The sequence below is a fragment of the Patiria miniata genome, unplaced genomic scaffold (genome assembly GCF_015706575.1).
Source record: "Patiria miniata isolate m_02_andy unplaced genomic scaffold, ASM1570657v1 HiC_scaffold_2, whole genome shotgun sequence".
Classification (NCBI taxonomy): domain Eukaryota; kingdom Metazoa; phylum Echinodermata; class Asteroidea; order Valvatida; family Asterinidae; genus Patiria; species Patiria miniata.
In genome coordinates this window covers 9,469,238-9,490,193 of record NW_024037058.1, presented here as the reverse complement: position 1 = coordinate 9,490,193, position 20,956 = coordinate 9,469,238, and the positions used below count along the sequence as shown (strand labels likewise).

The 20,956-nt window shown below is 42.0% G+C and overlaps 1 protein-coding gene across 1 annotated transcript; it reads left to right on the top strand.

Annotated features, from left to right (window-relative positions):
- Positions 1–763: 763 nt before the first annotated feature.
- Positions 764–19,710, top strand: LOC119726447. The gene is made up of 13 exons (XM_038198104.1): positions 764–1,004; positions 2,742–2,813; positions 4,497–4,598; positions 5,251–5,361; positions 6,745–6,903; positions 7,291–7,488; positions 7,995–8,090; positions 8,340–8,441; positions 13,936–14,061; positions 15,100–15,204; positions 16,751–16,855; positions 17,649–17,744; positions 18,405–19,710. Exons 1-13 carry the CDS (start codon positions 884–886, stop codon positions 18,560–18,562), a joined length of 1,551 nt encoding a protein of 516 aa, XP_038054032.1. The 5' UTR covers positions 764–883; the 3' UTR covers positions 18,563–19,710.
- Positions 19,711–20,956: the final 1,246 nt, after the last annotated feature.

Sequence of the window (20,956 nt, the reverse complement as noted above, 5' to 3'; positions counted from 1 at the left end):
TTGATCTCCATATACTCAGACAACATACAAAACGTTGGCTGCACACTACCTACGGCTGTACAAAATCAATGCATGTGTGGTGTGTTTTGTTTACCAAAGTACCAATGTTTACAATGCTTTCATTGGCCCGAAATATGTCCACAGAACCGATGACTCACTCTCTATCTTTAACTTGTGCATGATAAAGTCGACGTATCTATTTCCAGACAGGGGTGAATATTACTATGGTGTAAACTGTTCAGTGCATAATTTCATATGCCCCTCAATGCTACACTGAACCACAGATATCCGCCATAATCGATACCATATAGACCCCGTAGCCGTTACCATTTACCGTTTACCGTTACCATGGTTTTTATTAGTAAAATGTATAATGAGCAGGACTCTGAAAAAAAAAAAAATGGGGGGGGGGCAATGGGGGGGGGGCAAGGAAATATTTGTGAGTGGGGCAGTCAGTGGTCTGGAAATAAGCCACTAGAGCAACTTAGGAGTGCAGTCGTTTTTATGAATGAGTAATGTATCAAACCGCAGAATGGTGTATAACAAATGTATAATAAATGTACAAAGACGTTGGCTGCACACCATCTACGGCTGTATAAATGCATGTGTGGCGTGTTTAGTCTACCAAAAATCATTGATGATCATGAAATGTCTGAGATTCCTGTATTTGTTTCAAACGCACGCGTTTCTAATGGCGGCGCGGCGTCGACGCGCTTAATGGAAACCTCGAATACTAGGCGCACTGCACAGTGAAAATAACACATTTAAAAGCCACGGTACAGTAGTAAATGTAGGCATATGTATGGGTGACTTGTGAAACTTAACCCCCCAAAAATATAATAAAATGCCTTGTTTAGTTTGATTTTTTTTCTATCAAGGTATAATGGAAACGATAAAAGAATTATTTCTCCGAGGTAGAGATGGGCGGGGTCAACCAAATGAAGAGAGAGATGACGAGGGGACGGAAGAACAAACGGAGGACGGAAGCAGACTTCATGACGCAGGTAAAATGTTCATAAGCATGATAAGTGTAGGGAGATGCTTAGGTAGTTGTTTGTAAAGTGAGTTACCCCAAAACACAGGAGACTATACAGTTTATCAATCTAGACAAGGAGTGGAAAGTAACCAAGGTTTTGAAAACCATGCATGAGTCGGTTTCCGTTTATCACAATTACAGTAGACCTGTTACTATTTATTTCATAGAAAATTCAGTTGGGGATTGTGCAGTCGCCGCTGTGTAGGGCCCTCTTTAGTTTGATAAAGGGCCCCTTTAGTATAATTAGCCTACATTTATTACAATGCTGCCATAAAGGATGATACATAATGTTATAATGTTACATAATCAAATTGACAATATATGTACAGAGATATATTTATAAATAGTGAACGTTAACTAAATGGCAACAACTAGGTCTGGGGTCAAGCATCAGCTTTTGTTCCCCAGCCTATGGACAGACAGACAAGACTGACAGACATACATACATGAAAGGACACAGGTGTAAGACAGTAATCAAGGCCGTTATTACATTGCTTTTGTATGCAATTAAAAATTGAGTTTTCAGTTTTCTAGCAAAAATAGAGAGAGTGGATGACGATTTTAGAAGAGTCATCCAGACTATTCCAATATTGAGTGCCACGTTGGACAACACTTTTTTGGACAATGAGGTTCTACTATCATTAACAAAGATTTTTTCTAGTACCGTGGGTATTACTATTATAGGAATGGATGTTTGAAGTTAGTGTTAAACATTAAATTAGAGTCAAGGGTGTTTTTATCATTCCAAAATGACTTTTTCAGCCTAAAGTAGACTGCTCTTAATACCAAGCATAGCCCATTATTTTGAATAGATCTTGCGAAAATGCGATTTTCGCACGTTTTTACGCTTGGTGCCATGCGAATCAATGCGGATTTGCGTGTTTGCTATGCGTCGAGGTGATCGCCATCTTTTATTTTCGTGTTGCGCTTTGTCGTCTTCATCGTCGCTTAACCTAAACATTTCCCTCCCCCCCAAAAAAAATAACAGCTTTTCCTCTACCTACGGCAAACGTCTTGGTTATAATGTCGCTATACTAGTTTTGTTAGTCCAATAACCTAAGCGTGGGTGTTTGTTCCCTTATAGGGAACAGGGCCCTACACTCTACAACTCCAATTCATTTTACTACATGTATAAGTACTCAACTTCTTGCATCGCTCGATCTTATAGGAAGGGATCAAAACGTAGAAAACTCGCATATAACGCTCAATATATGAAATTGGGGTTTTGCGACAGGCCGACAGTCTGATTTGATATTGGCCTGGGTCTTCTGAATATGCCTCCATATCAGCATCACCTCTACTTTTTTTAGGTCTCTTATGTAATTTTCCATGTTGGAGTGCATTTTTGTATGATTATAATCAATCGTTATCTATCGTGTATTAGCTGTACATGGAAATAAATGTCTAGTTGAATTGAATTGAATTGAATTATAATTAAGCTCAACATCAAGAACCGTCGTCGATATTTTACGGAACATTTATATGCCGCGTCTTCAAACTACACGCAGACCCTAAAACGGAATACGTGCCTATGAGATTTTGTATACGATCTGCACCACAAAATGTCATTTGTGTATGCAGCACAGTGGCAGTGCGACAGTAAAATCTTAATGCTTCCCTTTCAAATGTTTGAAATTCAATTTCTTTTAAAACTCAATTCGCACTGAAATTCAGTAGCATGTTTCCCCGTGTTTCGATAATACAGGTCCCGTTACACGCCGGACAGCCATGGGGGAGTACATCGTTCCCAAAGACGGCAAGCCGCTGACACAACTCGGTAAGCAGAGATTAAAATCGACACTGGCAATTTGTATTAATTGGTGACATGTTCGTCCAGTTTCTTACTTCGAAATGTCTACTTTCGAGCTCCTAGCTAGATTTCTACTTTCGTCCTTTTATCACGGTTGAAGCTAATTTTGAACTTGCCGATTTTCATTGTCTCTTATATCATGGGTTACACCGAAATCGGAAATTTTAAAGTTTTGGCCATTGACTAGGTTTTACGTATATGGGAACCAAATGGTGTCCCCAACATGCAATCATGCACAGAATAGTTTGTTAAGGTCTTTTCAAGTTATTTTCATGATAAAACAATTATGTTTTATTCTTTGTAAGACCCCCAAAAATACATTTTAAATAAAACACACTACATGCACACTGTTCTGGTCATGACTTATCACACAAATAGCAGAACATTAATTCTGTGTCCCCTTTACACGTGAAACCGTGAATAGGTTTTGACCGTGGTATTTTGAAATTTCTGGAGTAAATAATGTCTAATTTTGGCTACAATTAATCAGGAATGTCAATATATTCACTAAAACATACCAAATTACATTAGAAAATGGGTTTTGAAATTGAGCTCACCAAAAGGTACTTCTGCACGAAAAGGGGCCTTCCGAAGCCAGATACACCTAGGCGAGGCTTCGTAAATGTAGCAAAGTAACAACAGATGTAATGCAAGAAAAACAATGTGGCTGAACTCAGGAAACGCAGAGAACAAATGAAGAACAGCACTCTACATTGATCCGTTTGTCAGGACGGCATGTGCAGAACGACTGTCTTGAATTTCGCGTTGCACCACCCTCTAACGCTCAACTAAGCACAGGCATTTCACTTGTTTGCCTTAACAATGCCAACAAAAATTCCTGTTCCGAAATAAGGAGAGCTTCTGGAAGGGCAGTAGGCATTCGTACATTTCTAAGAGGACTTTACAAGTTACTTAAAACCATTTAAAACTTTGTAAGTAATCAAATGAATCGCAGCTTGCGAATTCGGTTGGTTACACACGTTTCCTTTTCCTGCTGTAAGACACTATCCGCAGTGACATTTGTGTCTTGATGTGGCTTGCGAATTTCATTGGAACAAGTTTTCAATTTCGATTTCAATACCAAGATTTATTTCAATGCTTTCCAGATGTGTTCTTGTTTGTTAGCAGCCATTCAATAAGTTGAATGATCGAACTTAATGGTTTTATTGGCACGAAATAAGGCAAAAAGAAATAAACAAATAAAGTAAGGATTTTAGGGAACAGAACAGTGTGTTCATAGATAATTAATGCTGAGTCACATTTATCATTAAACTTTTAATTGTTGTAATTAAATCAAGGATTCCTCCAAAGCGCCCTAGGCACTGTAGTGCGAAAGCCTGAGAAACCTGTGGAGAGAAGGCATTGAAAAGAAATTACAGTTTTAGAGGTGGGAGGAAAAACCCAGAATGATATTCTAGGTTAAACCCACGGAATCAGGTAGGGACCGAAAACCCAATCCACATATTGGCCCGGGCGGGATTCGAATCCGGGTCACAGCGGTGGAAGGCAAGGAAAGTACCCCCACGCCAACCTGACTCCCCTGTCATTATTAACGGGAGCACATTTTTTCTTATATGACTTCCTGATCAGCATTAAATTGAATCATTCCTTCTTTAAAATCAAATCAAATAAATTTTCCCTCTCACCCAGCGATACCTCTTCCGGGTCCAGCTGATTATGATCCCAAGATCGACCTGACCCGTAGGACAAGACCACAATTCTCCATCGTTGGACGAACCAAGCAAGTGAAAGGTGGGCGATGATTTTCATTAATCGTTAAAGTAAAACAGGTACGACCATAATTTTGCCTTCACACCTATCTATGAGTCGTGACGATTTTTTTCCTGCAAAGTCGTGTAGTTATATGTAGTTACACTGAGTATCATGTTGATTCTAGTCCCGTTCGAGATGAACAGCGCCCCATGTGTCAGATGATGAACAGCCCCCTTTCCTTCGATTCCACGCGGCGGCGGGTATACCGTGAAAAACTATGCAGTTCTCTCTATAGACCTTCATCACGATGCCGCTGTCTTTGTCATGTCCCCTGTAGACTCATTGACAGTAGTAATACAACTTTACATATTGATAAATGGGACTGACTATTTTACCTTCCAGCTACAGATTGGTTACATTGCTTTGAATGGTAGAAATACAAGATGGCTGCCCCATGATAAAGGTTTATTGGGATGGCGACGCCCAAATGCTTATCCTCCTTGCATCGAGCAGAACCAATGGGTCCATATCAAAATTGTCAGTTGAATGTTGTACTTAATTCTAAAAAAAAAAATTCCAAGAGAGTCACGCTAAATACTTGCCATTACGTTACAGATATCTTGTAATGTAGCAGCTTGTGTGTTAACAATATGAATTATTCATGAAACTTATGTGTTTGTTTTGTACTTAGCTCCTCCCATACCCGGTGCGGCAGACTATGATACGCTGGGAGACCTGATCTGGAAAGACAAGAAGAAAACTCTGAAAGACAAAGGGAAGACTTGTCCTCACGGCACGACACGTGAGTCACGCATGATCACCCACATCAACCCCATCCTCACCACCATCATAACGTTGCATTCACCACCGTACTAACTCAACATCACCACTCACAATCCTTATCACCATGGTCTGAACTCACCCATTATCATTATCATCACAATTCTCCAGGCCAAATGACCATAATACCGTGTATCACCACTGTGACCTCCATTGTGTCACCATAGTATCACCAAAGCTATCACTATATGCACACCTCAACGCCATCGTCACAAGTACCATCAACCAAATAAGTCATCAAAACACTTCCAAGAGGCAAATTTGCTAAACGTGGATTAATAAGGGAATAAATGTGTGCTCCGGAGGTTTTTATCACTCTGTTTAATACCACTTAGAGTCTGGGTGCTGATAATTACCCGAGCCGGAGGCGAGGGTAATTATCAGCACCCAGACTCTAAGTGGTATTAAACAGAGTGATAAATACCGACGGAGTACATATTTATTCCCATTCATAAATACCTTTTCGGTAAAAAAAAATCATATAATTCGTTCAAAACATCCCGATTTTGTTCAACAAATTCACTTTATGCTTTTTGAATCATCCCTCCTGCAAAATAATGGAGTGTTCAGCTGGCGAGTAAGATGAAAACAACCCTTTTATGGAGATTGACGCGCGCGTATCATGTTCTATGCGATGTCGCGCAGAACGCACCTGGCGCGTTGCGTTTTGAATTTAGAACTATAAAATTCTAACTCCCTGGTAGTGTTGCGCATGCCTACGTGAGGATTGTGAACGTTCAACCAATGAAACGATAAGAGGCACTGGATTTTTAGGAGTCCACATTTTATTGTGACACTGGAAAAGTGTTTAAGACCAGCTAGCCATGTCTTTATCATCCGTTTAATACCGGCCACGTGACGGGCTCTCGACCAATAGGAATGGCTAAACTGTCTGAGGTATTTATGAATATACAATTAATGAATGTTTATGAGTGCAATGGTAAGAATGATTTTATGAGGTGACAGATGGGATGGACCATTCCATCTGTCACCGAATGAAGTTATTCTTTCCATTGCACACATTTGCACAAATGTGAAACATTCATTATTTGTTTTATACAACACCTGAAAAAAATCCTCGTCAGAGCCACCAAACGTATAACCGTTGATAGTGGAATAGAACTTCTATTTTGAAGTGCAAAAGAACTTCAATTTTGATGGTGCGGCTGGGTCGTAGGGACGAAAAATTCAATGACGTAATCAACGACCCACTAATCAGATTTGCTGAGCACTATTTGCCTGTTTGGCACCTCCATGACATTGAGCTACGGTCGCACCCGTACTCACACTGACCTAATAAACTTGTCTTCGTCGTGTGTCCCTAATGTCGTGGATTGTCTTGTAGCCTCCCACCACCTGACATGCAGTCCCGGTCCGGCCGGCTATCGAGTCACCCACACCGACACCGGCAAGCACGCGCCACGTATCAGCGTTGCGTCTCGTCATCTGGACGGTGTCAACGTGGGACACCCCAACAGCCTCGTCCAACCAGTCGACACGCACGGTCAGTTATACAAGTGCAAACCAGTAAACAAAATTAACATACATCTCACCAAATATCGCCCAAAAAACCCAATTGTTCAGGTTTTTTTATGCACACTCGGAAACGTCGACTGTCGACATCAGTCAAACAAATTAAAATTTCAACTTGACAGTTCAAAGAACGTCGTTGTGTCTAGGCTATATATCGCCCTCTTTTGTCGCATGAGAATCTCATGGACTAGGTGACCTGACAGTGAACCTCAGTGGGCTGAAACAAAAACGATTTGATAGGCTGGCATTACCGCAAGCACTGCGAACCTGCAGCCACATTGTTTTCGTTTTGAAGTGAACGCGAAATGCATTGCATTAAAAAAAATGGCCTCATTAATATTTTGCAATTGTGTGACAGGTGTCCAGACCCCAGGATCCAGTCACTACCACCCAGAGTCACACGCCCTTAACGACCAGATTCACAAATCCTTTGGCATCAACCGTAAAATATGCAATAAGACTTTGGGTCCCGGACCCGCTGGATATACCATACAGGAGGGACAGCAGGGACCAGCGCACTCGCTGTCGAAGCGGCTGCCAGCGAAGTGGCAGCAAGGTGGGTTGTACGCATGCACCCTCGTCCTCATATGGCGTCGAGTAGTACGCTACGCTACTTATTGTCTCGAGATTGCAAGCAAACCCTGGGTACGAGGTGTATGGCGCAAAACAATGTTGTGAAGTGTCGAAGACTCCCACATTGGAACCGGTGGCATCAAGGGAGTTGGGAAGCGCATTGGGCGAAAAAAGGGGCTCGGGGACAGGCCTTTCGTTCGGTGACCTTTAGTGCCCTACCGCTCCGAATTTCCGAAAGACAAAGTAGTGTTTGAAACCAAGTCAGAAAACGAGGCCCTAAATTGTTAGTTCTTAGTTAGGGCTTGATTTTAGAGAACAAAGGCTTACATTTGAGAGAACAAACAACAATTTAAGTTTATTTTAAAATTCCTCAACCTTATTGATGCCCTTTCGATTACTGTGGATCTTGAAATAATGCAAGATTTGTTTGAGAAAAGGACGTAGACCCTAATTACTTGAAGCTATTTCTGCTTTCTGTCATATATCAAGTGACGGACTACCCAGCGCCAAACGTGTACGATGTGGGCACCACAATGGGCAAAGGGGTAGCCATGGGAATCAGAAGCCGCCAGCCCCTACAACAGAGTAAGATCAATGTTGTGTCATTTAGTCTTGCAGATATTTGAAGTTCAAAATGAGTAATTGGACGATCAGAGCATGTGTCATGTAACTTCGAGTTTTTACAACCAACCGGTTCTTTTTAGAACCACACTTCTTCTCAAAAGAGATTTTCCACATGGTGTCACCGTAAACCTTCACTACTTTACATGAAACTTTGTTTTACCTTGTAACAATAACCGTTTGATTATCTGAATGATTCTCTTTCTAACCTAGAGTATTGGGTACCCAGTCCCAACACGTACATTCTCAGGGACCCGTTGCGATACTCTGACGCCCCCGTTGCTTCTGTGACTTATCGACCGTTTTCACCCACGTGTGAGTAAATTGAGTTATCAAAGCTGTCCCTCATATAAACTTCGACTTAAAATTAATCTATGCTTGATTAATTAAACACACGATCCACCTTTATTTAATAAACGAACACCAATGTATTATCACCATTCGCATTTTTGTTTAATCCCATTTATTATTAGACAATACAGGGTGAGTAATAAAAAAACCAAAACAAGGAAACCCAAATAGCATGGCCATTTTTGTAATGAAGTTATGCATGTAGCAATTTCAAAATCTAGGATATAAAAGCCAAATTACTAAGCTTTCTTTTAGTGCAAGAATCATTCAAATCACTGATGTACTTTTCAAGTTTTTAAATTTTAAACACAAACACTGTTTTGAAGTTCAGTCCACGGATCACAAAAACGAAAACAATTCACATAGGGATACGTGTGAATCGTTTTCGTTTTGCTGAATGAACTTACTTTTTGTTATCTGTGGACAAAACTTTAAAATCCCGTAACTTGAACAGTACATGAGTGGTTGGAATGAATCTTGTACTAAAAAAAAAAATAATTGGAATTTCATATCCTAGATTTTGAAAGTGCTACATGCAGAACTTCATTACAAAAACGGTCGTTCTTGGGACATGTCTCTATAAAGTTAGAAGACATGAGTTTATTTTGAAGGCTTTTTGACCGATTTAAATATCGTAAAAAACGTAAATATTGTGGTTTTGAGTAGTGGAGGTAGTCTTCTTAGTACGGTTTGACCTTGGGCATAGAAATATGTAAAGGTCACATAAATATGTAAATATGGAAATATGTAAATATAAATATGAATTAATGAAGTTATGAAATTCTGGGCACAGTTTGACCTAATGAATGGATGGGATGAATAGGGAATAGGTGTGGGTATAAGGAACCGGGTACAGTTTGACCAATTCTATGGGAAAGATTGCATAAGGTATGGAAAAAAATATATATATATATTTTTATGGTACATTTGGATCTTAGCCCGAATATGAGTTTCATACGTTAGTCCCTGTGAACGACCAGCTGGTCGGATCTTTAATCCCCCAACAATAGACGGGAGAGGGCGCGTGCCAAGTCAGCGCACTAGTATTGTTACGAAGTTAATCCGATCGATACAAAAAGTAATTGGATTTCCGAACGCTCGACAGCAGAAAGCAGCGATAGATGGCAAAAATGAATGTTGCGTTGATCAGACTGAAACGAGTACGATTGTCTATTTGAAGACTTATTTTAAAGTCATTTTTATTGGGTTTATGGGTATTGTGCATGTTGCGTTTTCCAAGGTATAAACAAACACTCACCGCAGCATACTTGCAGGGTACAACCTGTGTCGGCCATGGGGGTATATGATAAATCCACGATCCATAATCCATGCGTCTGTACGGAGACCGGTGGTCGATCACCCCTCGATGATCGCACCGATCCTGGAGCAAATAAATAACTCCGTCCGTGCGCCTATATTCCTCTTGTTAATCGATACAATACCAATGGCACTCTTCTACACTGCCACCAGAATCATCCAAGTAAAAATATTTGTCTGTGCGCGGTGATCGTAGAAAAGGGAAGGTTTTGGCATCAGCCAGAGCAAATGCTAGTACACATGCACACTACTGTATACATTACGGCCATCCGATCAGATAGCGCTCAAGTTTTCTTAATCCGTGACGGCTAAATTATCGATTAGGCTCTATAGTCTGCAGATGCGCGTACAATAAGGAATGGATTCAGTGGTTTAAAGCCATAACAAAACGTGCGGGCATATGTGGTTTTTCAAGGGAACTATGGCCTGGACAGTGCCCGATTGAGCGTATCGGAATAACACAACCATCCTTGTGCATTTTGTAATATTTCGTACTAGAACGACCCCAAAACCAAGCAAAAGCCTATCCATAGTTAAACATTCGATCGTAACGTGTTCGTCTTTTTGCGGACGTGTGAGAAACCACTCGGGGGGGGGGGGTGTTGAGGGGGTGGGGGGATTGGCGTTCGACGGGAAAAATGGTGCCCCTTTAACGCTGTCTGTATAGGAATGCACCGAACCCTAGTTGTACCTCCGTGCCGGATTTGTTTACAAAATCGAGGATGACTGGGTTTTATCTACGACCATTTTACGGGGGTTATTTAGAGGGCGTGTTCAAGCAATAATTTTATGACTGAGGGTAGGCTTTTCCAATTGATAAGACAACACAAACAAAGAAAAATACAACTGCAGAAAGTACATACGATATGACATTATTGCTTTATTGACGTCATTTTTCAGTAAAACATCATTCTACTCTTTTCTGTGCTCATCCTGCTCTTTTCCCTGCTCATCCTGCTCTTTACCCTGCTCATCCTGCTCTTTTCCCTGCTCATCCTGCTCTTTACCCTGCTCATCCTGCTCTTTTCCCTGCTCATCCTGCTCTTTACTTTGCTCATCCTGCTCTTTTCCCTGCTCATCCTGCTCTTTTCCCTGCTCATCCTGCTCTTTTCCCTGCTCATCCTGCTCTTTACCCTGCTCATCCTGCTCTTTACCCTGCTCATCCTGCTCTTTACCCTGCTCATCCTGCTCTTTACCCTGCTCATCCTGCTCTTTACCCTACTCATCCTGCTCTTTTCCCTGCTCATCCTGCTCTTTACCCTGCTCATCCTGCTCTTTACCCTGCTCATCCTGCTCTTTACCCTGCTCATCCTGCTCTTTACCCTGCTCATCCTGCTCTTTACCCTGCTCATCCTGCTCTTTACCCTGCTCATCCTGCTCTTTTCCCTGCTCATCCTGCTCTTTACCCTGCTCATCCTGCTCTTTACCCTGCTCATCCTGCTCTTTACCCTGCTCATCCTGCTCTTTTCCCTGCTCATCCTGCTCTTTACCCTGCTCATCCTGCTCTTTACCCTGCTCATCCTGCTCTTTACCCTGCTCATCCTGCTCTTACCCTGCTCATCCTGCTCTTTACCCTGCTCATCCTGCTCTTTTCCCTGCTCATCCTATAGAGTAGGATGAGCAGGGAAAAGAGCAGGATGAGCAGGGTAAAGAGCAGGATGAGCAGGGTAAAGAGCAGGATGAGCAGGGTAAAGAGCAGGATGAGCAGGGTAAAGAGCAGGATGAGCAGGGAAAAGAGCAGGATGAGCAGGGAAAAGAGCAGGATGAGCAGGGTAAAGAGCAGGATGAGCAGGGTAAAGAGCAGGATGAGCAGGGAAAAGAGCAGGATGAGCAGGGTAAAGAGCAGGATGAGCAGGGTAAAGAGCAGGATGAGCAGGGTAAAGAGCAGGATGAGCAGGGTAAAGAGCAGGATGAGCAGGGTAAAGAGCAGGATGAGCAGGGTAAAGAGCAGGATGAGCAGGGAAAAGAGCAGGATGAGTAGGGTAAAGAGCAGGATGAGCAGGGTAAAGAGCAGGATGAGCAGGGAAAAGAGCAGGATGAGCAGGGTAAAGAGCAGGATGAGCATGGTAAAGAGCAGGATGAGCAGGGAAAAGAGCAGGATGAGCAGGGAAAAGAGCAGGATGAGCAGGGAAAAGAGCAGGATGAGCAGGGTAAAGAGCAGGATGAGCAGGGAAAAGAGCAGGATGAGCAGGGTAAAGAGCAGGATGAGCAGGGAAAAGAGCAGGATGAGCAGGGTAAAGAGCAGGATGAGCAGGGAAAAGAGCAGGATGAGCACGGAAAAGAGTAGAATGATGTTTTACTGAAAAATGACGTCAATAAAGCAATAATGTCATATCGTATGTACTTTCTGCAGTTGTATTTTTCTTTGTTTGTGTTGTCTTATCAATTGGAAAAGCCTACCCTCAGTCATAAAATTATTGCTTGAACACGCCCTCTAAATAACCCCCGTAAAATGGTCGTAGATAAAACCCAGTCATCCTCGATTTTGTAAACAAATCCGGCACGGAGGTACAACTAGGGTTCGGTGCATTCCTATACAGACAGCGTTAAAGGGGCACCATTTTTCCCGTCGAACGCCAATCCCCCCACCCCCTCAACACCCCCCCCCCCCCCCGAGTGGTTTCTCACACGTCCGCAAAAAGACGAGCACGTTACGATTGAATTTTTAACTATGGATAGGCTTTTGCTTGGTTTTGGGGTCGTTCTAGTACGAAATATTACAAAATGCACAAGGATGGTTGTGTTATTCCGATACGCTCAATCGGGCACTGTCCAGGCCATAGTTTCCTTGAAAAACCACATATGCCCGCACGTTTTGTTATGGCTTTAAACCACTGAATCCATTCCTTATTGTACGCGCATCTGCAGACTATAGAGCCTAATCGATAATTTAGCCGTCACGGATTAAGAAAACTTGAGCGCTATCTGATCGGATGGCCGTAATGTATACAGTAGTGTGCATGTGTACTAGCATTTGCTCTGGCTGATGCCAAAACCTTCCCTTTTCTACGATCACCGCGCACAGACAAATATTTTTACTTGGATGATTCTGGTGGCAGTGTAGAAGAGTGCCATTGGTATTGTATCGATTAACAAGAGGAATATAGGCGCACGGACGGAGTTATTTATTTGCTCCAGGATCGGTGCGATCATCGAGGGGTGATCGACCACCGGTCTCCGTACAGACGCATGGATTATGGATCGTGGATTTATCATATACCCCCATGGCCGACACAGGTTGTACCCTGCAAGTATGCTGCGGTGAGTGTTTGTTTATACCTTGGAAAACGCAACGTGCACAATACCCATAAACCCAATAAAAATGACTTTAAAATAAGTCTTCAAATAGACAATCGTACTCGTTTCAGTCTGATCAACGCAACATTCATTTTTGCCATCTATCGCTGCTTTCTGCTGTCGAGCGTTCGGAAATCCAATTACTTTTTGTATCGATCGGATTAACTTCGTAACAATACTAGTGCGCTGACTTGGCACGCGCCCTCTCCCGTCTATTGTTGGGGGATTAAAGATCCGACCAGCTGGTCGTTCACAGGGACTAACGTATGAAACTCATATTCGGGCTAAGATCCAAATGTACCATAAAAATATATATATATTTTTTTTTCCATACCTTATGCAATCTTTCCCATAGAATTGGTCAAACTGTACCCGGTTCCTTATACCCACACCTATTCCCTATTCATCCCATCCATTCATTAGGTCAAACTGTGCCCAGAATTTCATAACTTCATTAATTCATATTTATATTTACATATTTCCATATTTACATATTTATGTGACCTTTACATATTTCTATGCCCAAGGTCAAACCGTACTAAGAAGACTACCTCCACTACTGTTTTGCTATAGTTCGAATCCACGACACTGTTCCTGGGACATAACTCTATAAAGTTAGAAGACATGAGTTTATTTTCTTTAAAATGAACTAAAGCAACACATTCAGCTGAGTACACGTACGAGTTTATATAGGCCTATCACTATATACTCTAAGAATTGCAATGTTTGAAATGACAATTAAGTTGAACTTTCGATTCAATCAATAATAATCTGAGTTGTCTATGAATTTATATTCGCTGCGTTCCGGTCATTATTGTCATACCATGTTTCGTTCTGTCCAAAGTGAAGACGTGGCCGAGCCCGGCCCACTACAAGCCCACTGACGCCACGCTGCCCAAATCGTCCACGTTTTCCTGCAGGAAATTCTGCAAACCGTGCTTTCCGGATATCCTGAAATATCCAGCTCACGGTAAGTAACCAAAAAGCTACCCAACGGCCTAGTTCTGTTGTAAACTTTAGATGAAGCAGCTTGGATATGAAAAGTCTGTTTATTGATTGTTGACGACTATACGTGCCAAATAACGAATACGAATCACCTGTAGTGAAACATTCTTTTGGGAAGTGATAGAGAACAATAGATATCGTCTGCTTATAACAAGTGCCGTGCACTGATAATTATGGTAGAGTTTTGTGTCTTTCCCATTTTCATACGTCAAGAAAGTTTCAGGACTTCTCCATCATCATTCCCAGTCGACAATTAATGTAGGCCTATACACCTAGGTTTTAAAGTATATTAAGTGTCCGGTGTTATGTGCACGGGCATCAGCACCGGCCACCAAGCAAATTCGTTCACAGATAATTACCCAGCGTTCTTTGCGTTTATTTAGTGCCAAAGAAGCATACAGGCTGTGTCTGAAACGGGCCTTTGGCCCACGCAGTGGCAATGGATATTCGCAATAACGGAGTCTTATATAGCGCACGTATCTACCAACAATTTGGTACTCAAGGAGCTTTAAATTTTGTCTATTTTCAAAGAAGGGTAAATAAAGTATATGAGAATATGAGACCCATTATATAGCACCTTATAAGGATTGACAAGGTATTGCGGCGCATATTACAGCCACTCCTAAAAACACCGGCGCAAACCCCTTCTCTTAGCGATAAGTGTTACTGGGTTCTTTAACGTGCATTACACAACACACAGGACCTACGGCTTTACGTCCCATCCGAAGGACAAAGCAGTAATGGTAAAGTACCTTGCTCAAGAGCACAAGCACCGTGTTCCACGGTCAGGATTCGAACTCAAGTACCACGGCACACAAATCGAACACCGTAACCATTGGACCACAGCACGCCATATTCGCACTAGCTTGTCATTGCAAAAACCGAATCAGTAGTCGTAAAATTTAGCGATTCGGACTCGGCAATTTTAACTCGGTTAGTGTACCTATATGGTGCCCTCGGTTCACATTCAACAGTTACCCAGCATTCCTTGTTTCACTCGTAGCACCGGATACTACACCTGGTCCAGGAACCTATCATAGTCCCAGGAAGTTCACAGACAACGATTACCCAGCATTCTCTATGGGGTCAAGACCCAAGCCAAAGACAAGTAAGTAACATAAATAATTTGCCTTTAATGTTTAGATTTATGTAAAATTATTTATCGATCGTGCCCTATTAAAGGAAATATACATCATTTGCTTTTGCTGTAATTTTCAGAAATGGATGGAATTGGGGGGTTGGAAATATATAGCAAATATAGTTACACTGACTTTTTTGAGGTTTTGGGTTCGAAAATGCTATAAAAACCAAGAAAAACAATCATTTTCCTGTAGTGTGGTTCCCTGACTCCATATAAGAAGAAACAGAGCAGTTTACATACATTGGGGAATTGTAAGGTCAGGGAACCAGTCTAGCTGGCTTGTACCCGTTCGTAGGTGTGTAATCGATTGCAAACAAGTGCGATGGTCAATTGGGGCCAGTATTTGAAAAAAAAGCCAGTTTTTTTTCCAACGCTGGTCGGCCGACCAGCGTTGGAAATTGATACAAAAATACCACTTTTCTTGAAAATGACAGTGTAGTAGGTGCCATGATTTTACAGGATGCTTTGCACTGTCATTCACTAACAGTTCAAAATGATTTGGTAGTTTTATTTTTTGATGTTTACAAATGTTGTATTTTCCCTTTAAAATCTGAGGATCAGATGTTGTGCAGAGCCACACTGTGAACGTCCGATATATCCAAGAATGCACATTTTATGCCACCCCTCGCGCCAACCAATCGGAGTCGATTTTAGAAATATTGTGACGTCATCTCGAGCAGAAATTCGGCCTTAGCTGTTGATTGGTCAATTGGCTGCCATGTTTTTGTAATACAACAACGGGTACTTACTGAAGACCCGATAGACTACGCCCGCTGAATGGTCAAAATCTAGAGGTCAAGACGCAGCCTCCTTTTGCATAATTAATCGCCGAATCTGCGCGAATAACATAGACGCTTGTGTGGAAGCGGCTATTCCATGGACTTCATCGAATTGGTATCTGACAAATTGCCTGGGTTAATTTAACCCAAGAAAGGGTGAAAACTGCAACTACCCAAACTTGGGTTGTTCTATACCCAATTGTTTGGGTTATAATTTCTGTTAAATTCAACCAAAACTTGTGGTCATACAGGACCAAATTTAATTTGGTCTTGTATGACTACAACTTTTAGTTGATTTTAACAGAAATCTTAACCCAAACAATTGGTTTTCACCCTTTCTTGGGTTAAATTTACCCAGGCAATTTTTCAGTGATGTCCCCAAAAACGTAGAATATTCAGAAACTAAAACCATCGTACAAAGTTTCTGATGGTATTAACTGTATTTTTCTCACGGAACAGTTTTCAGAGATGCAGACGGCATACTTCCAAAACGTCAATTTCAAAATCACCGTTAAGACGCATCATGTCCAATTCAATTTTGTTTAGGCCTATACCGGTAACCATGAGTTTACCAAATGTGCATCTTATTAAACACAAATTTTAAAAAAAATGCAAAAATGTCATCTCTTTAGCAAATTTCCTCAGCTTAATCTGAGAGTCACGCATATTGCATTAATAACAGTTTTAACACGACCTCAACCAATCCGGAAATAATGCTCGCGTTGACTCCGCAGATGATGTACCGGGAGCGAACCATTACCACATCCGGGTCAGTCACCGGCCTGACGGTAAAAAGGCGCCAGAGTTCTCCATGGCCAAGCGGTGCTATCCGCCACACAGTGAGTGCAGTTTGTGTTTCTAAATACGAGATTAAAATGTAATTTAGCCGCCTATAATCAAATCAGATGTAAATAACTTCAAGATGTTGGGTCTGAAGCATTGAAATGACCTCGAATAAACTTAAGGAACATCCCTGGTTGGTGGTTGCTAAAACCAATCTTTAGTGCAGATCCATCGCAAACTACGTATTTGATCAAGTCAGTGGACAGTTTCTTGACCATTTTGAAGGTTTTCTTTTTTTTTTAAGAATAAATCGACAAACATGAAAAAAAAATGAAAAAAACAGACAACGTATGAAAACATGCTACAGCTTTTGCTCAGAATCACATGCTGCTGTAGTTATCATATGGGTTTTGCATACATTCTTCGCGATGTAGGCTGCTTATTTTTTTGTCGTTATGGTACAAGCGAGCACTGATCATTGTTGCTTTACAGAAAGTGTGACGAGTTTGATTCATTTCATTTCTTTCTGGTAATAAAACCAATGATTCCTCAAAAGTGCCCTAGGCACTCTATAGATAGAAATCCCGAAGAAAACTGTAGAGAGAAGACAATGAGAAATTACAGTTTTTTGAGGTGGGATGAAAACCCCAGAAGAATATTCTGGGTAAAACACACGGAACCAGGCATAGGAGTGAAAACCCAATCCACATGTGGTCTGGGCAGAAATCGTACCCTGTTCACGGCAGTGGCAGGTGAGGAAAGTATAACCACTGCGCCAACCTTTACATTTTTTTAAATTTGAAAATACTTATTATACTTATCTGATATTTTTTATCTCATCTTTTCCAGAGAATGAAAATCCAGGCCCTACCGTGTACAATCCTCCGATAGACACCAATGACGGGCCCAAGCACAGCATGAGTAAACGCTGGGACGCCCGTTCAAGTAAGCGCCGATCGCATTGTGGAGATGCTATAAGTACATTTATTTTGCTTGGAGAAAGAAAAGGCTACCAGTCAAAATGCTACATCACGCATAGGCCTATAACTGGGGACCACTGATCAGTTCTCTTGACTTTTGCTGAGACACTTCAGTTTGGTCGGCAGTGTTTTCTGTAAACAGCTAATGATCTAATAACCAGGATTTGTGTTGCGGTCGTTTTATCACTTGGCCACCATTAAGGGGCTTGTGGCCTTTAGTGGTTAGGGTTTGTGACTCACGATCAGAGGGTCAGGGGTTCGAATTCAGCTGCTGGAAATATGTGTCCTTAGGCAAACCACTTCACCCTCACTTGGCTGTCTTCACCCATGACTATAAATGGTACCGGCATTAACTGGGAAGCAACCTGAGATGGACTGGTATCCCATCCAGGGGAGATAGAAATATTCTCAGTCGTTTCATGCCTAGGAAACCGGAGATAAACGCTGGCCAACAGTTGCGTGCACTAAGCTACCGTGTTCCTAGCCACGGTGATCCATTATGGCGCCCTCAATGAACTCTGCCGCCAAACTTAGGACACACATCAGTTCTTCATGCAATCTGACCAATATACCAATGAGCCAACATTAAATCTCAGTACTACAGAAGACGTTTTTTTGTCTTCAGAAACAGCCCATCCAGCTCCCAACTCCTACGACATAGCCAAAGGTCAGACCAGCAGAGGGCGTTTCACGGGACCCTTAGCAACGGTCAAAGGTCGCGCTTCGTCCTACGTCTATCCAGGCTACGCGCTCCAAAATTCGGCTCGATTGTTGGATTCGTAATTTGCTGCCCAGCTTTAACTGAAAATTCATCAGATGATGTTTGCTATTTAAAAAAAAAATTGTCTGTCATGCTGATGTCAAAATGCATGTTTTTTAAATTTATTTATTTTATAAGAGATTTGCCCTCTGAGAATTTGCATGGTGTGTGCTCAATCATTACAAAAATATTTCGCAGTCTCCATATCATTTTAACAATAAAAAACAACACGAAAGAAACAATGGGATTAAAGAATCAATTTTGGTGAATAACATGAAAAGCGAATTTCATGCTCAAATCTGCTTTTCAAATCATGTTAAACAAAGCAAATCGATGGTCTCCCAAAGAAAGAATATAATGCAGGTTACTTTTTCATGTTTCTGCTTACCAAAAATAGATTTATTAATCAGCGATTCAAAATCTTCTGAATCATTCTATATATAAAAATCATCCTTCAGCATATGTTATCTGCTAACAACTTTTTAGGACAGTAAGCCTTCAAACTGGCCCATTAACAAACACAGAAAACACATCGGTCACGTTTAAGCTAATGTGCGCATGTTCAAAATGACGCAAACAAAGTGTGCGTTCGCGTAGCTCATCCGGATCGACTCGGGTAAAGCATTCCTCAATGGGTAAAGGCAGACGGTTAGCCACGACAGCCGGGCTAATCGAACGCTCAACCGCGGGCCATCACGATCCTCACAAGATGTCCATTAGCCACCGCCGTAACCATTCGCTCGTACCCCCGGCCCCGCCCTGCAAACAGGATGCTGGGACAGGCTGATGAATTAACGCTCTGATTGGATAGATTTTGCGTGACATGTGACCTGCAAGTCATCATGGCCACGACCCTGCAAGGCAAGTTAAACGGCCGTTAAGACTGAATCATAACCCTTTTATTCCAATTCATGTGGGTTTTTTTTCGTTGAAAAGCATAAATGTGGGACAATCTGTAAAAATTATCTGTTTTGTAAATTTTCCATTCCCGTCACGTGCTCAGGCTCTCAAACTTTGTCCATATGGTCCGCAATGAAAAATAAATCACATCCGGTATGGAATGTTTGCATTTCTGTGAGAAAATGTTCGGATAGCATTTGCGTGCATAGGCTAACTGCGGTCTTTAACAGCTGCAGCCAGATGTCTTTATACATAGGTCATGATAAATTACCCAGAATGCCACCCCCACTTCCTTCACAAGATTCTGTGAAGCTCATCAGCCTTTCTCAGCGTCCTTTTTTGCAGGGCGGGGGGGGGGGGGGGGTACGAGCGAACAAAACGCCCGCCGACAAAACGCCCGTTTCGTGCTGGGTCTTTGTTTGAGATTTACTTTTTAGTCAGTTGCAGGACTCAAAACAAATACGTTAGGCTGGAATTATAGCCTCTCAAGTCACAATGAACTTAATAATTGATTACCTGTAGACTTCAAATAAAGTTGATTTTTTTTTGTCCACTTGACATTTCCGCCGTCCGGCCGCCATATTTGTCCGTTTCTAGGGATGAACAGCGCATGCGGGTGACGTACTTCCATCAGTGACTCTGCTCACAAGCAGGCGCGGTTCTAGAACCAATATTTTTGGGTGGCTAGCACGGTGGATCCAGAATTTTTTTCAGGGAGGCGTGCTGAAATGTTGACTGGTTATTTTTTTTCAGACACTTAGGCCTCCGAAAATCAACAGGGGGGGGGGGGGGGGGGGGGGGGGGGGCTCATGCCATATTTTCAATGGGGAGCGCCAATAAAATCCTAAAATCATTCACACTATATTAACTAATGCACCCTTGTCACGGCTATTTCTTCTTTAGGGGGAGACCGTTCGCATGTACATCACAATCTTTCTTTTTGCTAATGCAATTTTTTTTATGGAATTTATTTGGGGGGGGGGCTAGACAAAATGTTGGGGGGGGGGGGGGCTACAGCCCCCCCTACCCCCCCCCCCCCCCCCGTAGAACCGCGCCTGCTCACAAGCAGGTTCTCCCTGCATGGCTGACCCAGATGAGCCCCGAAAATGATGTCAGAGCTAATCGAACGTACGACACGGGGCTAACCCGTGGCGACCCGGGTGAGCTAAACGAACGCACCCAATAAAAAAAGACCAGTGTGTTTGCTGCCACCATAGTCTTTAAAATTTCCTATTGGAATTGTGTATTATCCTGTGTGTTCAGTTGTTTTTATACCCTTTAAATCGTCCTCCATTGTAACGGTATTTCCATTACGTTAATAAAATATACGGGAAGACAGCAATGTCATCAAGCGTGTGCATAAGCGTGGGTGTTACATCTTCTTTGAGATCAAACAATTTCGTTTTTAGAGGGAACGTGCTAAGTTAAGTCATTGGGTAATGAGTAATTATATCTTCAGTACATAATCATACTTTCTGCAGAAACTGAAATAGTGAGCGTTTAGGTACCTAATAGTT